This window comes from Lottia gigantea (genome assembly GCF_000327385.1).
Source record: "Lottia gigantea unplaced genomic scaffold LOTGIsca_23, whole genome shotgun sequence".
Classification (NCBI taxonomy): Eukaryota; Metazoa; Mollusca; class Gastropoda; family Lottiidae; genus Lottia; species Lottia gigantea.
Window position 1 is genome coordinate 792223 of NW_008708645.1, and position 22046 is coordinate 814268.

The 22046-nt window shown below is 34.8% G+C and overlaps 1 protein-coding gene across 1 annotated transcript in view; it reads right to left on the reverse strand.

Moving 5' to 3' along the window:
* LOTGIDRAFT_116230 (hypothetical protein) overlaps nt 1–22046 on the reverse strand; it is a gene marked incomplete at both ends in the record, with an annotated part of 67738 nt that overhangs the window by 15610 nt on the left and 30082 nt on the right. Inside the window, 5 exons of the mRNA XM_009054918.1 lie at nt 10850–10906; nt 15770–15944; nt 17674–17873; nt 18066–18206; nt 18649–18759. Of these exons, the coding sequence (XP_009053166.1) occupies nt 10850–10906; nt 15770–15944; nt 17674–17873; nt 18066–18206; nt 18649–18759 (684 nt within the window). The remainder of the gene's footprint in view (nt 1–10849; nt 10907–15769; nt 15945–17673; nt 17874–18065; nt 18207–18648; nt 18760–22046) is intronic.

Genomic DNA, 22046 nt, shown 5'->3' on the forward strand with positions numbered 1-22046 from the left:
GTCAGACTTAACACATATTATTTCCAACATAGAAGAGGATTATTCAGAGACGGGTATGTAATATTGATTTTTATCGACAGTTTGTATTGTTTTGGTAAATGTAATGATATACTACATTATTGGAGAATGCTTGTCGTGTGAATAGTTAGTGGAGTGTATATAACCCTATTCACTGTAAAATACATCGTGAGTCAATACATGACAGATATAAATGTAATATTTGACAAATATTATTCTTTCTTTTCAGTTCAGCAAAGTAATGAGGAAAATGATTATTGATTAAAATTTTACTAGTTACGTGGCAATTACTAGTTTGCACCTGCAACCTAGACAGTGTTGATTTATCATTACAATTATTACAGAGTATAACATAAAATGGAGTGATTCAAATGTTTACCACGACTACTCTATGTGACTATTCATAACCAAGTAGGGCTACTGCCAGAGCCTGCTAGTCAACGGTTTAATGTTTATTCGTAACCAAGTGGGGCTACAGCCAGAGCTCTCCTAAGCAACAGTTTAACATCATTTATGTTTACCTTGACAACATCACGTAATGGTTTAATGTATACAGTTTTTTATTGATTCAAATATTTAGCTTGATAGATTTATTTATTGATTCAAATATTTGTAATTCAGTTTAATAAAAGCATTTATTTTATGTTAAATCTTCTGTATTAAAAATATGGGAGTTATTCTTAAACACGAAAAGCATAATTTTACTTACAGTGGGGATGGGTTTTTACCTGCGTTGGCGTCTCTTATACCAAAAGTGGCGACTTTTGTTACAAAAAAACAAGGACCTCATTTCATCAGGCGCCAAGGCCGTTTATTCTTTAGGTCACATACCATTCCAAACACTGTCCACCAAAAAAGGAGATGGGTTTAAAATTTTGGGTTAAATTTTTGTTATCAAAAATGGCAAATAAAGTTAAACTGGAATCGATATATAATCTATATGAATCTATTGAGTATAGATTTAACAAAAAAAAGGAGGATTACATAAACATATCTCCAACCGTTGGTTCTAAATCCCAGATAAACGATGGAGGAAGGGTAACGTTTGAAATCAATTCTTTATCCAATTGGCTACTTCTGTCTAACGCTTATTTCCGTTGTGATATTAATATTAAATATGGAACTGCCCACCAAAACAGAATCCCACAACAGAACGTTACAATTTTTTCCCCTCGTTATTCAGCCTAATGGTTTTAGAAGCAAGTTCAAATACAATTGAAACCATTAAACACCCAGGTGAATTTGACACCATGTTGAAAACCCTACTTTATTCAAAAGACTACAATTCATCATCAGGATGGATTGCAGATTTAGGAGATGGGGGAATGCAAAACAATCAAAAAGACATTGCGTGTGATGCCAGGAACAGTTAGAACTGTAGTTAGAAATTTAATCAATGTCCTTTAAATTACTACATGCACTCAATGAACTCAAAAGTCAAAATGAGAGGTTTACTAGCTACACAATATATCTAAAATAAAGTGCTTACACAAAGTTAAAAGCTTTGCAACTATATCTTTGAACAAAAAACTACAATATCTCGTCCACAACTACCAAACCAACAACGACCACCTAATTGAATTAGTATGGGTTCCATCGCACGTCTCCATTCCTGGCAATGATCAAGCAGACCGTTGTGCCAAGGAAAGTCTGAGTCTGGAGGATTTCGGGCCTGTAGAATACTCCTATTCGGAATTCTGCAGTATCGTATCTTCTAGGATCAACCAGAAATGGGCCGACATGTTACAGAACCTCGACACCGCAAGATACCAGATTGATCCAAACCATCCATCTGTAGCCATCTGCAAAGTGGCAACCAGACACTGAACCAACAACGTACTACGAGACCATCAGTTCAACATCATTAAATGTCGCTGTGGCCACGTTGCCACAAGGTCGCATGTCCTCATTCAATGCACTGAAATGAAACCCGCTCGTAAGCCACTGACAGAGTACCTGGAAACCAACGGCATACCACTCACCATACAGAATGTTGTGGCTCCACCCACGGACCACTGGTATACGCTAATGGAACTAGTCTTCCATTTTATAACCAAATCTGTCTTGAACAGATAGGCTAAGTTTTTATACTCAAAGTTTCCTAACACTTTTTACAATATCCAATCAATTTAACAAGTTTCATTGCAGAAACATCAGAGAACATCTTTCCCCCTTTTGTTGAAAGCTTTTCCCCCCTTTTATTTTTTTTCTCACTTCCTTATTTTTCCTTTTTTTTTTTCAGGTCTTCTAGTTCTCCAACAGATAACAGATAATCTAACCAAACCAAACCAAACCAATGACTACCATTCGACTACCAATCAACAAGAAATACCATGATCAGAACGAGTTTGGAAGAATGAAAGAGACCGAGTAACTCACGCCACACCATCCAGGGCCGAGTTTCACCGCCATGTCATTCGACTCGACCAGATCTAACGAATTATCAACAACCAAACCAACAACACAGAATCATCCAATTTGAACTTAGTTTGCGATATCGGCATCTGCTGGAAGCGAACGTTAACTTGTCATCTACCCACCTACCTACAATATCTCAATCTTACTTTCTGATATTGACCATCGTTATTCCAGCTATCTGTCGTTTTCTTCAGACATATCTAATGGCCGACACAAAATGGCGGACGTCAGCTGTTTGACCCACTCAATAAAATGGCAGAAAAATGCATCCCACCTTTCAAGATATATTTGAAATGAACTGAAAATAACTTTATATAATAAAATGGTTTCTCACGCTTCCTCCACATATAATTACCTTGAGAAAAAAGCTTATTTTCCCACCTCAAATTGAATTTTTACAAGACAGTGTTTCGCTTTGTTTACGTTACGTCTTGCACATTTGACCATATATTCTTTCGCCATTTTGAGAACTTGATTGATTATTGACAAAAGATAGAAGTTAATTATTGCTATAAAATTAACTTTAATTATCTGGCAAATAAATGTCAAATTAACACAGATCCATCATATCTTTTCAAAATATTATCAATTTTCGAGGGGACTATTTACTGCTCGTCATCACAGCTGAAGCCAAATTGTGTGTTTTCAAGCCAAGTTCAATTAATCTGTAGAGTGTCATACATTGGGTTTTTAACAAATAAAACAATTTGTTACGTATGGAAATGAATATGTAAGAACCCCAATTAGATATTAATGAACTTAGATTTTGTAACTGAGTTTTATTTCCTACATTCACCAATTATTGTCGATAAGCTTCTATATTTTTTTTTATTATCATCTAAAAGTTTTTGATAGTTTTCTAATTGACTTTTACTATCTTTATCTAATACAGATATTGTGTGATTTATACTTTTAGTTGCTTGGATTAAATGACCTTTATTTATTGAGTCTTTTTTGTGTTGAGGAAATTTTAAATTAGTTATGTTATAATTGTTCAGATCTATATCACCTTAAAGTGTGTCTCCAATCACATCCACAAAATATGGTTGGAAAGTATTGATCGATAATGTAGGAGAAGGATTGGTTAATTGTCCTAAACCAAACTTATTTGCCATTTTTTTAAACTAGATTTATAATAATTTGTTCAAATGGTTCGCCTAAACTTAATTTATATAAAACTCAAAGAGATAGTTGACCACAAAATTTATCTCCTTGTTTTTGAATTTGAAAAGTAGACCATTTTATTGGATGATAATTCAAATCAATTATTTCTTTAGTTGGATCTAATCCATATGAATCAAAAAAATACATTTGAATAAAGCAGAATGATGAACGCCTTTTTTATCTGAAGTTTGGATATTAGTTATACTTTTTGTGATTTTTTAGTGATGATATTTCATCACGCATACAATAGAAAAAAAGCTCCACACCCAGATCTTTTGCCCATCGTATTAATTGAAAGTTCATGGTAGTATCTGGTCGTGTTAGGATTTTGTTATTACATTCATCAACAACAATTGGTAATATTTTAAGCCATTCTTGGGAAATCAATTCTGTGAACTTTTTGAATAATTTATTTTTCAGAGTTCTATAAAATCTCTAAATAACTATGGCTTTACCTTCGTTATATGTACTGTAAATTTCAAATCCAAGAGATTTCATATTTTTGTTATAAAACTCGGTTCTTTGATCTACCCATAACTTTTTGTGTTGTCTGTCAGATTGAAAAGCAGGTTTGACTGACATTCCTGATTTGGTTTTTAGAGAAATAACCCAAACATATTTTGTATATAAATCTGTTACTGTTAAACAATATTTATAACCTCTTTCGACTGGCATATTAATTAAATCAGCTATATCATCTTTTGCGTAAACTTTAACTTTTAAAAAGTTTTTAGTTTTTCTGAATTCTTTATGAATTTCATCTGCTATTCCCATGCCTAATTTCATTTTTGATTTTAAAAGTCTTGTGACTAGAGCTCTTTCAACTTTTTCTCTAAAAGTAGGATTTGGAATAGATTCTAATTCGTGAATCATTTGTTGATCCGCTTTATGTCTAGATTTTAAGTCTGTATGATCTCTATATAGAATATCGTGTTTTAGCGCTGCTTGGTCTATTCTGTTAATAGGTTCTTAATATCGTGTGAATGTAGTCGTAAATCTAAACGGGTTCCTGAGCCAGTGTAGTTATGCCCTGCGAGATGTTTTTTGCCCGAATATTTAGCCAAAGAAATCCAGGAAGTTTAGTTAGAGATTTTTGAATGTCTCCTGAGCCAAAATATGTTTTGGGAGTATGATATTTTATTAGAGACATTTTTAATGAATTGATAATAATAAAGTTGTATCTGCCTTGTAGTAGTAGTAATAGTGATTTATAGGGGTATAAAGGTAGTTGCTTGCCTGTTAGGGTGTTTAATGGTTTCAATTATATTTGAACCTGCTTCTAAAACCATTTCGCTGAATAAGTCTGGTATGTGCGGCCTGACCTAAAGAAGAAACGGCCTTGGCGCCTGATGAAATGAGTTATAAGAGACGTCAACGCAGATAAAAACCCATCCCCACTGTAGGTAAAATTATGCTTTTCGTGTTTAAGAATAACTCCCATATTTTTAATACAGAAGATTTAACATAAAATAAATGCTTTTATTAAACTGAATTACAAATATTTGAATCAATAAATAAATCTATCAAGGTAAATATTTGAATCAATAAAAAACTGTATACATTAGACCATTACGTGATGTTGTCAAGGTAAACATAAATGATGTTAAACCGTTGCCTAGGTGGGCCAGTAGCTCTACTTGGTTACGAATAGTCACGTAGTGTATGAAAAGTTGGTTGATATTATATAATTTATTTACATGGATGAAGACATAATATACATGATGAACCGACTGGTACCACGCCGGTCACAAAACTACCCCCCATATATAAAAACCAAGCACGGACTTTTTGTCCACGCATGCGCAGCGTCCTATATTTGGCGATCAGCCAAGTTAACAATCTCACTATTATTTTTTTGTCTGTTTGTTAAATTACCAATTGTAAAAAGTTCAATAAAATATACAAAACTAAAATTGTTAGTTTTTTGTCTTTGTTGTTTTCTATATTCATCTCAAACATTTTTTTTTGTTTGTTTGTTTTTCTCTACTGCACTGGTAGTATCTCATAACACTTGAATTAAAAATTTTCAACACATATACATTTATGTACATTAACATGGCACATATCATTTAGAATTGAATAACACCATCCTCTAACGTTTTAAGTAACTTATAAGGAGAAGCACCCTTCTTGGTTAAACAATCTGCCAGCATCTTATCAGTCTCGCACCAGAGAATTTCCCTAACTATTTTATTTGCTATCATTTCCTTAATACTAGTTATTTCTAGCCTTAATCTTTTATCGGATACAAATTTTGTTGATTTAATAGCATCACACAAAGACTTGTTATCAGTGATACAAACTAGTGGCAATCGATTATTGTTGCAATTATCAGAAAGTAATTCAGAATATAGTGTAGAGATAAAAATACCCATATCAATTCCGTCTGCCATGGCCAATGTTTCACCAGAAAGAGTGCTTCTAACCACACGTCTGATTTTTGAGGAATTCCAACATATAGGTGAAAATTCAGCATCCGCATTCACTAGTAACACAATATAACCACCTTGGGTTCCACCGTCAGAAAGATTAGCCAAAGAGGCATCACAATAAATTACTAAGGACAATGGTCCTTCACCCAAATACCTGTAACACAAATTAGATTTATCTGATTTCACACGCCAGACTAACTTATTGGCTTCCAATATATCTTTAACACGAGCTTCTTTAACCTTTCCAGCCAGTATACAGGTATCAAACATAATATCTGGTCGACTTTGACGAGCAATCCATATGAGCTGACCTATTTTTGAACGTAAAGCAGTCTTTTCAGTCTCATCTAACAGTTCTTCTTTCTGAAATGTTCCATTCATTTTTATTTTAATAGGCATCAAATTTTCTGCATATTTATTTTGGTCTAAATTAATGTCCCCTTTTTGATCACATCTCAAATCAATTCCAATATATCAATTCATCAGACTGTTCTTTGCCATAATCGCCCAACCTAGACAAGTCTCCCAGCAACACATCTTTTCAGCTAGTATCTTGTGAAGAATGTTTGTGAGTGTTTGGTTGTGTCTTTCTAATAAACAATTGGACCAAGGGCTAAAAGCAGCAGTTGTTTTAAATTCTATATTAAAGTTTTCACACATGTCTCTAACCTGTGAATTATTAAATTCACCCCCATTATCACTAAACAATCTTTTAGGGGCACCATGAATACCGATCCAAAGTTTAATAAAGTTATCAACAAATACTGAAGCTGCCTTACTTCTTATAATAGTTCTAGCACTAAATCGTGTGAATTCATCAATTATGTGTAAGTACCAAAGATTTTTATCAAGTTCATGGAGGTCCACAGCTACTGTATCATTGAAATCACTTCCTAGAGGTAGGCCCACAACTGGTCTTGGAGTTGGTCTTTTATAACGTGCACAAACATCACATTTTGCTACCACTGATTTAAGTACATCAATAACATTTTCCTTTATTTGACCAGAGTTCTTTAGAAGGGTAGTCAAACGTTCAACTGTTGCATGACCAAATTGTAAATGTAACTTATTTATAGTTTTTCTCATTTCATCTTGTGATTGTAGGCCTATTGAATCAACCACAAGGACATCCTCACATGAATTGTCTAGAATATTAACACAATAGTATCCACTTGAGGTAAATTCTAAATTAACTGACTGACCAAACATTTCTGCCTTGTCATTGACCAAATCTAAAATTGTTTCAGCCTTTTTCAGAGAGTCTTTACTCAGTAGTAAAGGTATATCAGTGTTCACTACTTCCGTCTCAATGTTACATTTCACATCTCCAATTTTTGCAGGAATTGTCACTTTTTCGAAAGAACTGACCTGTAATCCATCTCCAAATCTGAATCCCTTCCTACTTGGCTCTTTTTTAACTGCAGACCGCTCTTCTTCATTAAACTTTCCAAGAAAATTGGTGAGCCATCTTTTACCAGTCACTGTTTTAGTGCAGGCTGTATCTATGACACCACTACCATAAGACTCTACCATAAATATTTGATTTGTAGTTTTTTCTTCTTTTGCAAATAAAGTCACATGCTCGTCTGCCCCACTGGTCTCTGTGTACTTCACTCTTTCAGCGTCTCTGTCTGGACATTCCCTAGCCCAGTGGAATATCGATTGACAGATCGCACATCGACTTCTCTTACCATTCCTATCAACTGGATTCACAGATGATTTTCCACCAGTGGAATTATTGCCATTTTTGTTACCAAAATTTCTAAACGGTCTCTTATCATACCGTTGATAACTCGGTTTATCTTTAGTGTAAAGGGCTTCTTCTTTCGGTTTGATTAAAATACCATCTTCTTTCTTCGAGCTTTGACCTTGACCTTCATTACCGAATATTCTAGTCAAAGCCGACTTCATATTTTCGTACTTTAAATCACTTGTTGCCGTTAACGCTAACTTCCTTTCATTCGTAGAAAAATCACAAGAGTCCAATAATTTGAATGAAAGTACAGCATCTGGTAACACCATTCCATGCTTTTTACACTTGCTGTAGCGCTTTTCAAATTCGTAAATAAAGTCTGACATCGATTCACTCGCTTTCCGCTGCAAATTGGCAAAGCTGGAATACGTGCTATACGCTTCATCGATCTTATTCTTTTCAAAAAGTTCATCTAATTGGTTCATCGATGCGTCTAATCCACCATCGGAATTCAATACTTCGACATCTATCTCCATGGCCTTTTCTTTGGCTCTCCCAGTAAGCCTTGTCTCTTCTTTTCTAAATCTGTGACTCGGCGCCATATTTGTATTTCACTTTTCCACGTTTCGTAATTTGTCTCTGGGCCCAATGCCGGAGGATTTTTGTAGTTCATTTGTGCCATATTTGTTTTCGCTCTGCTACCATGAAAAGTTGGTTGATATTATATAATTTATTTACATGGATGAAGACATAATATACATGATGAACCGACTGGTACCACGCCGGTCACAAAACTACCCCCATATATAAAAACCAAGCACAGACTTTTTGTCCACGCATGCGCAGCGTCCTATATTTGGCAATCAGCCAAGTTAACAGTGTAGTCATTTGAATCACTCCATTTTATGTTATACTCTGTAATAATTGTAATGATAAATCAACACTGTCTAGGTTGCAGGTGCAAACTAGTAATTGCCACGTAACTAGTAAAATTTTAATCAATAATCCTTTTCCTCATTACTTTGCTAAACTGAAAAGAAAGAATAATATTTGTCAAATATTACATTTATATCTGTCATGTATTGACTCACAATGTATTTTACTGTGAATAGGGTTATATACACTCCACTAACTATTCACAAGACTGGCACACCTAAATAACGTAGTATAACATTACATTTAGCAAAACAATACAAACTGTCGATAAAAATCAATATTACATACCCGTCTCTGAATAATCCTCAATACAATTCTCTTCTATGTTGGAAATAATATGTGTTAAGTCTAACTTTACGCTGGGTGATACCATACAGTACTTGTCTCCATGAGCTAATGACTAAAATGGCGACATGTATCTCGCGTTCAAACAAAATCAATAATGAATTAACGCAACTAAGTATAGACAAAAAGAGACTGGATGATAAAGGCTGATAGAAATCTCAGAAGCAAAGAAGAAGTTTGATTGGATGATATAAAAATAAAATCTTACTTTCACTTTGCGGAGATTGAGTTGTAATGTTGATGGTATATTCAGCTGTCGTACCCATTTAACATGAATTCAATAATAATTCATATAATTCACATAAATGTTCATAATAAGTAGTTGAAATTTTCCGCATGAAATTCTCATTATTCATAGAATGAATTTTTATATCCCATTAAATTATAATCATTAAAGCTATGTTCTCCCATTGAATTGATAATAATAAAGTTGTGTTCACCTGGCGATTTATAGGGGTATGGAGGGTAATGGGGGTAGTTGCTCACCTGCTAGGGTGTTTACAGATTTACTGCAACTACGGAGTGAAGTGGAGTAGTTGCAGTATATCTGTAAACACTTATACTACTGCAATGACTCAAAAAATGTTCATCGAATAATCGAATAATCGGTGTAATTTAAATCAGTCCAAGATCTTATCAATATATATGATCACACCAAGATTCATTAAAATCAATTGAAAACTTTTGTGTTCATAAACAAATTTTGACATATTTTTCTTAAGTCAAGGGCAAAAACTCAAAAACTGTTCTTCAAAAAATCATCTTATTCGAGACCAAAATCTCATGAATATAAATCATCACACAAAATTTCATTAAAATTGAATGAAAACTGTAGACTCTATAGTGTTCACAAACAAATTTTGAGGGCAATAATTCATAAAACGTTCATCATAAAATTGTCAAACTAGAATCAGTCCAAGATCTCATCAATATAAATCATCACACCAAATTTCATTAAAATCAGTTGAAAACTGTAGTGTCTAATGCGCTCACAAACAAATTTTGACATGTTTTTACTAAGTCAAGGGCAATAACTCAAAAAACATTCATAAAAAATTCTTCAAATTCGAACCTGACCAAGATCTCATGAATATAAATCATCACTAAATTTCATTCAAATCAAATGAAAACCGTAGTCTCAATTGCGCTGACGAACAAATTAGGATGCGATTTTACTAAACCCTTAATCCTAATTTGTTTTATTAAACCCTTAATCGAAAAATCCTCAAATTCAAACTTGACCAAGATCTCACGAATATAAATCATCTCACCAAATTTCAGTAAAAATCAAATAGAAACTGTAGTCTCTATAGTACTCACAAGAAATGTGGACGGACTGACAGACAGGGCAACGACAAGATACGTCCACATTTCCAATGTGGCTTTAAATAATAAAACTTCGGTCAAAATAATGACAGTCATTTACTTTTTTAATTGTGTTTGTTTTAGCCTGCCTGAAGAAGTTTGTTTTTAGACACAGGAAACGTTGGAGGAATAAATGGTTTATTTTGACAGAAAGCCTCATGTCTAAAGCCTCATATCTTCATCCTGTCAAAGCATCATAGTTTTTTTACAACTGAGATCACATTTAATCATCTTCATGATTGGTTTTATTCAACTCTCATTTTTATTTGGAATTTACACATTTCCATGTGGGCGTATAATAATACATTTCGTATCCATTTACAGCTGGGAAGACTGGAATTATGAATGAAGATGACTATTTCAAGGTCATCAAACTTTCACATTACCATCAACAGCCGCCATTTGTCACAAGGTTATCAAGCAAATGACATCATGTGCTATAGAATCTCAAAATGGAAAATGAAAGAAAGAAAGATACCTGGATAGATCGTGATGTATATAAAGTAATCAGTAATATTATGCCAATCTGTATCACCTACAATATACACAATACTGCATTTAAAACCATTTCTTGTTCATGGGTTACAAAAATAGAAAAAAAATATAGCTTGCCATGCAAGGTAATATACGCCCACTGGTAGCTATGATTTTGAATAAAAATATGTGGCAGAATCCCCTTGCGAACGTATTGAAAGGTCTAATACTACTCCTTTTGGTTTATCATTTTCACCAAAACTCTCAAACCTATTTTTTCTCACTGAAGAAAACAAGGTATAGTCTGTTCTTACTTTATTGATGATTCTCTTTTTTCTGCCAAAACATGGGATCAAAGTATAAAAATAACTAGGAAGGCATCGGATCTTTCTGAGAGTCTTGGTTTTTGTGTCAATGCTGACAAATCCAACACTGTTCCATCCTTGATGGATAAATACAGAGACTTGCACAGTCTCTTTAACGTCTGATAAGATTATGTAAATTAAGACTATGGCAAGTGATTTGTTATCATCTGAAACTCTGACTATTTGTAGAATCTTTTATTGGGCTGTGTTCCTTTTCAAGAACGACTATAATTGTTGCTCCTTTGTTTATTCACCATTTAGATAAACATAAGACTTTAACCCTTTTCAGAAATGATCAGGATTATGACGCTCTAATATATCTTAATAGTGATATGAAATATGAATTAGAATGGAGGATTCACCATGTGGATTCATATAATGGGTTCTTCATTTTTCAGTTGTCCTAACAACAGATGCCTCGAATTTGGGCTGGGGGGCCGTTCTTGATAACTATCATATTAATGGTTTATGGACCATTTCCGAGTCGAGTTTGCACATCAATTTTTTGGAGCTTTTTGCTATCTTCCATGCCTTGAGACGTTTTACCAGTAATGTTTCATGGAAACATGTTCGAATTCTATCGGATAACATTGTGGCCATAGCTCATATTAACATTGTTGGAGGATCAAGTGATGCTCTATTTGAACTGGTCAAAGATATCTGGTTATGGTGTATTGATCGCAAAATATTTCTATCTGCCCAGCATTTGCCAGGTTGCTGTAATACTGTGGCAGATAAGTTCTCTCGACAGTTTTCCTACTCCACTGAGTGGAAACTCAATAAACATGTTTTACAAAAACTATGTAGGAAATATTTTACACCTGATATCGATCTTTTTGCCTCTCGTATAAATACTCAGTTGGAAACATACGTGTCTTGGTTTTCAGATCGTTATTCTGTTGCATTTAAGGCTTTTTCCGTTCTTTGGACCAAGTTTAAACCATATATATTTCCTCCTTTCAGTCTGATCCTGCGAGTTTTCGAAAAGATAAAGATAGTGGACCACAGCATGCGGATGGTAAATATTAAAGATTTTGGGGCAAGGGCAATAACTCTACTTCTTACGGTCGAAAATAGCTCACATTAAATCTTGATCTTCGTGAATATGTCTACACAAACCGAATTTCATTTGATTCCATCAAAAAAATCTAGTTTTTAGAGCGTTTACAAGCAAATGATGTTGAATGAAGCACTTACTGTATAGAAGTTAAAGGGCGATAACTCCTCAAAACTGACGTAAGAGGCCTAAATCTTTAAAAAGTCTGAAATTAAACTAAACTTTCTCAAACCTTTTGCTTTAGGTCCAATAACATTTATTTTAAGTTTCATCAAAATAGCATATTCAAGATTTTGGGGCAAGGGCAATAACTCTGCTTCCAATGCCGAAAATAGCTCAAATTCAAACTTGATCTTCGTTTTATGAATATGTAGACACATACCGAATTTCAGTTGATTCCATCAAAAACTCTAGTTTTTAGAGAGTTTACAAGCAAATGTTGACGGATGGGCGGACAGACGGACGGACGAACCAACAGGGGTGCCAACAATAAACGTCCACAGAGAGATGCAGGCGTATAAAAAGGGACATGGTGAAGGAAGCTGTACTGGTAGTTCCAGCATGGTCTTCACAGGTATGGTACCCTATACTCTTAGACATGCTCATCAAGCCACCTGTTCTGTTGCCACGAAGGAAAGATTTGCTTCGTCTGGCTCACAACAATGCATTACATCCACTCAGAGGGAAAAGCCTTTTCCTTACAGGATGTGTAATATCTGGAAATATCTCCTTGAATCAGGCCTTTCAACGCAGTCTCGAGAAATCATACTCCAGTCTTGGAGACCTGGAACCAATAAACAGTATGATCTTGTCTGGCGCCGATGGTGTCTTTGGTCTTTTTCCAAGTAAGTATGATCCGCTGGATCCGTCTTTAGGAAATGTTATAAATCATCTGGCTGATCTCTCAATCGAGAGCTCATATAGTGTTGTTAACACTCTCAGATCAGCTAATTAAACATTGAAAATTCTTGGTAAAGATCAGTCTTTAGTCAGGCGCTTCATGAAAGGTCTTTATGATAGGAAGCCTCCTAGGCCTAAATATTTGGTGACCTGGGATGTCTCTGTCTTGGTGCGTTATCTTTCCACCGTACATCCTTTGGAAAATCTTTCCCTTAAACTCCTAATATATAAATGTGTCTACTTATTGTCACTTTGTACTAGTCAGAGATGTCAAACACTAACTGCATTTGATATAAACAATATTTTAGACAATGGTTCTTCTGTCTCATTAAGAGTCAATAAAGTCCTGAAGACTTCATGGGTTAACACTCCATTGTACTCCATTCATTTATAGAATTTTGTAGATGTTAAAGTTTGTGCTACTCTTAGGAGATACTTGAAACAGACTGCAGACATAAGGAAGTCTGATCAACTCTTTATTTCTTTTCATACTCATAGTGCTGTCTGTGCATCCACCATCGCGGGATGGATCAAGAAGAGTATGTTGGTCGCTGGGATTGATACTAGTATTTTCAATGCTCACTCAGTTTGGAGTGCAGCAACATCAGCGGCATTAAAATCTGGTTGTAATATTTCAGATGTAATGAAGACTGCCAGTTGGAAGAATGCTGATACTTTTGCCAAGTTTTAAAAGAGGGAGACTGTAAATAATGTACCACAGGGTTTTCAAGAATATATATTAAAAATCTAATATTGGTTGTGTTTTTCAGTTGTCAACCCTTTAAAATTGCATTCATAAATCCGAGATGCCCGAAGGGCTATAGTGGAATATAATTCCCTCTCATCCGAGCGCTCAAAGGGCACGATGGATGAGAGGGATTATATGAATATATAGCCCGAAGGGCTCGAGGATTTATCCTCCCTCCCTATGTGTCCCTCCCTTGGCATTTTTGGTTGCCAACTTTTACTTTAAAAAGACAATTGATCACAATCGAGCTGTGGGTTATATAGTCACCATATCTAGTCACATGACGGCTTTGAACGTTGATTGCGTGCATTTTCTAGTGACGTAACAAGAATAAAGCATTCATAAATCCTCGAGCCCTTCAACAGAATTTGAGTTATTGCCCTTGACTCGTCAAAATTTGTTGGCTATAGAGGTGACAGTTTATGTCATTTTATTACATAATGTGTGTTTGTTTCAATCAACAATATCTTGCACAAATTAGATTTTGTTATGAATATAGGCCATAAAACTAAGTTTCAAAAATGTCATGACCTAGACTAACAAATAGATGATAATTGAAGTTTAAGAGCATTTTAGATTCACAGCCATGAATAAAAATTTACACAAACAAATACGCAGAGCTTACTTATTTGATTATAATGATTTAAAAGCTTCTTGGAAGATTACTGCTTACATGCAAACTTTTTTTCGAGATATGATATTTTACACTTCAAAATTTTCTCCAATCCATATAAGACAATTTGACACATGATCATATAAGGATTTTTAATTGGGGTAGAGTTATGGCTACCAGATGAAAAGACGCACCAACCGATGAGGAAATCAGAAATACAAAAAGTCATTTTTCGTCAAATCCTGAGTTACGACTTTTTAAAACTTCACGAATGATAGTCTCTGTTATGCTTATGATAAGTCAAGAGAAATAACTTAAAAACTGTTTATAGCAAAATAGTCAAATTCGAACTTGATCTCATCAACATAAATGATCACACCAAGTTTCATTAAAATCAGATAAAAACTGTAGTCTCCATTGTGTTCACTACCATACTTTGATGCGTTTTTTCCTAAATCAAGGGCAATAACTCAAAAATCGATCACCGAAAATCATCAGATTGGAACTTGACCAAGATCTCATCAATATATATGCTCACACCAAGTTTCATTAAAACTAAAGTCTATATTTTGTTCACAAACAAATTTTTCCTAAGTCAAGGGCAATAACTCAAAAACTGTTCATCAAAAATTTGTCAAATTCAAATTCAAGAACTCATCAATAAAAACTGTAGACTCTATTGTGTTCACCAGAAAAGTTGACGGACAGGGGGGACGGCGTATACAAATTGTAGAGGTCATCTCCATGAAATGAATATAGCAGCTTCTATGGGAATTCAGAATCAGATAGCTCATATAGCCACCACAGATTCATTGGCGTTTTTAGGCTATAAAAATTTATTCTAATTTCACTTCCAAAATAGCTTTAGATTTTCTAGGAAGAGGCTGACCCCCATCATGACTTGTGCCATTTCAAATCTGCAAAGGGGAGCTGGGTTGCTCAGATGACACTCCCAATCCCTCCCTCCATCGTAAATGAAATCCTGTGATTAGCATTCTGTAACCGTACATTCATGGGTGATGATTGCATTACATTAAACACAAAATTCAAATTGAAACCAAATAATAAAAGCTAACAGTACTTAATATGAAAGAAAAGGGAGCTCATCGGCAGTTTTCGGGATTTTTAACATGTTCACATTTCTTCGTCATGAGTGAGTCACATGACTAATTGTCGGTAAATAGTTTGCCCAAAATAATCCAAAATGTTGTTGATTAGAGCAGAAAAAACAATTTACTTACTCTTTTCTTCTCAGTTCCTTTGGCTAAACTGATTATACCATAAGTTATCAACATACACATACCAGCTGAGGATAAATATAATACTCTCTCAGCTATCACAAACCCAACACGGAAAAATATATTAGACCCTGGTAAAAAGGGCACTATCAGTAATACCAATGACAAAATTAATAAACTGTAAAAAAAAAAAAACAGATAGTGAATTGAATTGAATTACCGACATACTGAATAAGTAATTGAAATACTGACATACTGAATAAGTAATTGAAATACCGACATACTGAATAAGTAATTGAAATACCGATAAGTCCATTATTTACCCCTATTTATCCCCCTGGTATAACTCACATATACTCAACAGAAAAAGAAACGTCGCATTTTTAGATTATTTGGACAAAGTCGTGCACTATAACATTTGTTATTTTTCTTTATAAATATGATATTTAGACTTTAAAAAGGCCAGTTTATGACATTTGATTTAAGAGTTGTGAACCTTGTAAGTGATGCGGAAGAAAATCAAAAAGCACCTGCAACACGTACCAAAGTTCTGTATAAAAACAAAGTGACGACTTCTGAGAATTCATTTGCTGTGAAGACAGTGAGCTCATGGCAGGTCTAACCTTCCAACACCGTGAACAAGCCATCGGACAATTAAATGACGAACAATTTGTTAAAAGTCATTGCCAATGCATTGAACTGTAGAGTACGAACCATTGAGAGACTTTGGATTCGTTACAACACAACCAACAGCACTAATGACTGTCCATGTATTGGTCGTTCCCGAGTCACAACCCCAAGACAAGATCACAATATCCTGTGGCAACATCTGCATGACAGATCCGCACAGAGAGCTTGTCAGATCATTGGCCACCATCAGCAACCCATCAGTGCTGATACCGTTCGAAATCTGGAAACCAGTCTTGTCGTCATACAGGGGTCCAGTACTCACTACCCATCATCGTCAGAAACGTCTTGCAAGGGCAACCAAACGACAACATTGGCGGCATCTGCAAATGGCAGAGTACATGTGTGTCGAAGAAGAGGTGAACGTTTTACAGAACAGTGTGTGGTTGAAAGTGACCCGTGGGGAGTATCAAGCATTATGATATGGGGTGCAATTAGAGACTTGGATCTGTTGACTTCCAGAATCACACATTACATCAACCAGGTTCTCCGACCCCACATACCGCATTTTGTAAGACGTCAAAACCACACCTTCCAGCAAGAGAAAAGCCCGTCCACACACAAATTTATTCATTCCATCATCTTAATTGGGACTTTTGTAACTAATTGGAAAAAGAATTTGATTTTAGTTTGCAATCAAAATGTCTACCTATATTTAAGTTTTCATATCGATCGAAATAAAATTGTAGAAGTTAGAAAAAAAGTGAAAAACCTCAAAAATTGAAAGTAAAAAAGTCAGCGACAAAAGTCAAAATATATAAATACTTTGAATAGCCAATAGCGCAATTTAATTCACAAATCCGATCCAAACTGGAGCCGTAAATACAAAAACGTTAAAAATGGATTTTGTTCTACGTCATTTCTGGTTGGAAAAAAATGCGTGAAAATACATTCATCAGATTTACTCTCATGGCATTAACGGGAGAATTTTAACAGTATATATGTGATGACCCCAATTCGAAAAAAAAAAAAACATTTGCATAACAAAGCAGTACATTCGAAGAACACACTAGAATAATGGATGCTAGGAATGTAAGACCCAGTGGCGGAGCCGCAGAGGGGGAAGCAACCCCCTATTAAACATCCTATGCAAGTTTTTCAGGCATGACTCTCATATCTAGGTTAGAAATCTGGGCAACTTCAGATATTCCCCCCCCCCCCCCCCCCTTGGACGTCAACCTGACTCCGCCACTTCTAATACCTCTAGAGTATGTGCCTACCTCTGATGTTTGCTGGTATCTTTAACAGAATATAACAACAACAAAATAATGGATGCTAGAAATGTAGTTGCTATATAAACACGGTAGTCACTGAATGATGTTATAACAGGAATACATCCCATACTCCAGTCAAAACATAACCATCCTGGATTTATCAATATCCATATATTTATTGCATAAAGATAAATATAATTTATAGCCTGTAATAAATAAATCATAACACAAACATTATGAAATATGTGAACATGAATATCTTATAGCGAATTTAGAATGGGCCACTGACAAAAATAGTATACCAACAACAGAAATTTTAATTGGTATAGTAGAAAACCTAAATCAAATTTCTAAAATTTATAGCATGATCAATGAAGAAAACATATTGGATAACTTACACGGAATATAGCACCATCAACGAAGGAATGTGGATTGTCATGAATTTGAAATGTTGGTGTAGCATATCCCATGATTCTCCAGCGCAAAATCAATAACAATACACCAGATAATAACAAACACAGCTGACGTAATAACAAATACTTTAACCATGGTTTATATTTCTGAATAAAAGGATATAACATTTATGAATAATAACATTTTACTTTTCCTTTTTTTTTGGACATATAAACGATGAAATGAAATTTAAATAAAAGAAAGAACAGTTGCTGATTACAATCCCAACCATAAGCAAATAAATCTTCACAATGTCAAGCTATTACGAACTTTGTACTTATACCTTGACTGCAAAAGCCACTATTCTTGTATCATGGAATGTAGCATTCCGATTGGATTGTAAATCAGCCAATCAGAGCCCTTGACAGAAAGGCTGTAAACATAACGGCTTTATATTCACTTTTTCTCTAGGACCCTGATTGGCTCTATCCAATCAAACTTTCCATTTACAAACTTCCATGATACGAGAAAGGTGACTAAATCTTCAGGGTAAACAAACTAGAATAAAAATAATACCTGTTTAGTCACATTGTTGTTATAATTATTGATTAATGATGACGATGATGATGAACGAATCTTCAATATAGACAACATATCTATTCTACAAACCATTATTACATCAAAGGCACTGCATAAACCCTGAAACATACATAGGTAAATTAATTCATGTGACTATTCTGTTTATTACCATTTGATACCAACAAACTAATTTATCATTTTTACATGACATCATTTGCTTGGCAATGGGTTCTATTGGCGTCTCATGACCTTGAATAATTCATCTTCACTCATAATTCTAGATAATCTGGAAAAGACCAATGCCAAGAGTTTCGTCCAAGGATCAGCTGGTAGAAAGAAACCTGATAAACCTAATCCATGTAAAAATTTAGTTTCTTTTCTTTCTTTTCGATAAAAGATCTACAAAATGAAGGAGTTTAGGAATAACTGGAAGGGTACATGGACTGTTATACATTAAAGTTTTCTCAATCACCACTATAGAAATTAAACCAAATGAGAAAACAATGAATCAAAACCATCAAAATAAATAAACACATCAAAATCTCAACAACAAAAAAAACCAAGGTGGGATCAAACTTAAAGATCTGAGGAGCTGGTTTGAATCTGAACAAGTTAAAAACTGAGTGACTTATAAGAAGAGAAGCTTTTTGTATACAAAATTTTGTTTTTTTTAAATATATATGAGATTTGCTTCAGATGATCGTGATGATTAGATACCGCTTTTTTTTTTAGTACTTACTGACTTACTTCATGACCTAGGCCTGTGCTTTACATGGGAATTCTATTCTCGTAACACCTTGACACAGATATAATTGTACATCAATACTTAGTCAGGTTCACAATTTCAGGGATAATGTTAAAAAGATCCGTGGACGGAACCAGGACAGTGTGTGTCCGACCTGCTACTTTGGTGAAAACGTGGGTTTTTAACCAAAAAGAAAAAACATTTTAACTTTCGGTAGTAAACCATTAAACGTTCGGCATTGAAAGACACATGACTTTGATAACATTTGACAGTAAAAGGTGTTACCATTTGTAGTAAAAAGTTGATTTTCACATAGCTGTAAAACCGGAAGTATGCATTGCACAACAAAAATATAATATTGAAGAGATCTTGTCAAGCACAAAAACTTTTGTGATGGTCAAAAGGTCAACACAAAAAAAAAAAAAAAAATAGATATGAGCCTTAAAAGTTTTGAAAATGTCTGCTTTACGTTGTGTAAAAGCAGAACAGGGATGTTGATTTGGTTCTGTAAGGCGGTCAATATCCTCTATCGGACATCAAGTATAGGTTAGCCATTACATAGTGTTGAAACGGTTAATCAATTAACCGATTTCGGGTAGTATTTCACCGGGTCTGATTTGAGATAATCGGTTAACCGTCAATTTTATAAGAAGTAATTCGTCACTGTATGAGTCTTTAAGCTGTTTTCTTTAGTAAATATATCTTTTATTGATTGAATAGTTGAGATTAATAAATCAAGATAGGGTATCAATTATCAAAACACTAAGGAGTTGCAAGAATTGTGGTCAAGATACACTCATTCATTACACTGACCCCACAACTGGTATAAAAACCTTTGATCTGTTAAAGACTGTATAGTTTGCGACATCAGCATCCGTTGGAAGCGAACGTTAACTTGTCATCTACCTACCTATCTAAAGACTGTAGCAATGAGTGACAATGGCGCCAGGTCCGTCTGAACTCTGTCATCAATGGGTTGTTTGGTATCTGTCGATTTGTACCGACAATTCGCGGGGAACTAGCCAAAATCTTCATGGGTACTCATTTACACTTACTCTAGTTTAGTTTTTGACTCCTTTTATAATCTTCCGGAATTACACGGGTAACAAACGGTTATCGCCGACGATTACCCTGTTCGTAAAATTCACTAACCATTTCAACACTACTATTACATGGCTTTCAATGTCGGTCAAATGCAAAATTTAATGACATCTCTAGTCTAGTGAAGTATAAAGCCACTGCTTGGTATTACAATAACTTGATTACCAACCCGATAATCTGATAATCCCTTAAAGGTCAATATGAATACTTTCTTTGAAATCCTTCAATGTGTGATGATTAAATAGATAAAATACCATCTTAAAGCATCGTTTCTTTTATTTACGCGATTTCGGCCTCAGGAACATGTACAGGTGACTGAAACGTTTACCTGTGTCGTGAGTTATTTTGTATGTACAACGGTTATGTCCCTTTACGAGTTACGTCACTAGAGCCATCGCGGTCACGTGATCTTAACCTACTGCCTTCTGTAAGAAAGAGAAATACGACGATCTACAAAGCGAAACTTTTTAACATTATTGAAAATGGTCCAGTGTGCCGCTATGAATTGTACTGTGAAGTCGGGAAATAGAATAAGTATGTATTTATTTCCGAAGGATCCGAAATTGAGAAAGGAATCGACCATCAAACTGAAAAGAGACGGATTTCAACCAAGCCAGTACAAGCCGTTGGGTTTCAAGCGAAGACAAAGATGTTGATAACTGGTGCTATACCAACAATATTTGATTACACCGACCCACAGAATAATAATGGTAAACGTACGCAAAAGAATCCATCGGCATTAGACCTAAACAGAAAATCAACAGCTCTTGAAAAGAGAAGACGCATAGGGGTAAAGTAGACTAGGCCTACTGTCACTGTCAGTGTGTGTCTCATTTTCTAAATCGATTGCCGATTATTTTTATATGAATTGAAATTTTAATGATTAATGATAATGCCAACTGTTAAAAAAAAATTATTTGGAAATATGATTTTACCGAGGTGAAATTTCAGACCATAATTTGTTCAAAGGTATATGCCTAATATGTACCTGAAGGCTTCAACTTTTCTCCAGATGTTATGCCTCATTGTTTATGGTATTGGCTGTCCTAGAATCTAGACTAGTTGAAATTTGTGTTTAATTTGAATGGAAATTAATTAATGGAAAATCTTTTTATTTCAGAAGAGACGTCATGCAAAGGTCCAGACCAACATTGAGTTGCCTCTGTCATCAAACTAGTCAACAAGGGTACACTGACAGAAGAGAAAAGTGATACTTCATTGGACACAAGTTTTACTATAACTGATGATTCTCAAGATGACCCTGACTGGATTCCAGATGAAGATTTGTCAGACACTGAACATAATGAAGAGAACCCTGCTAAAGAACGCAAATTCATTGTTTTTGAATCCTGTTTAGACAATCTGTTTAGGAAATGCACTTCATGTGGGTGTCTGTGCGAAATTTCCAAGTTTGTTGTAGGCAGTTATGTCAAAGTAAAAACTGTTGTGCCAATAAACATTGGGAAAGTCAGCCGACGTCAAGTATTATGCCTCTTGGAAATTTAATAGTTGCCGGAGCCATTTTGTTTTCTGGTGGAAGTGCTCAGAAATTCATTACGCT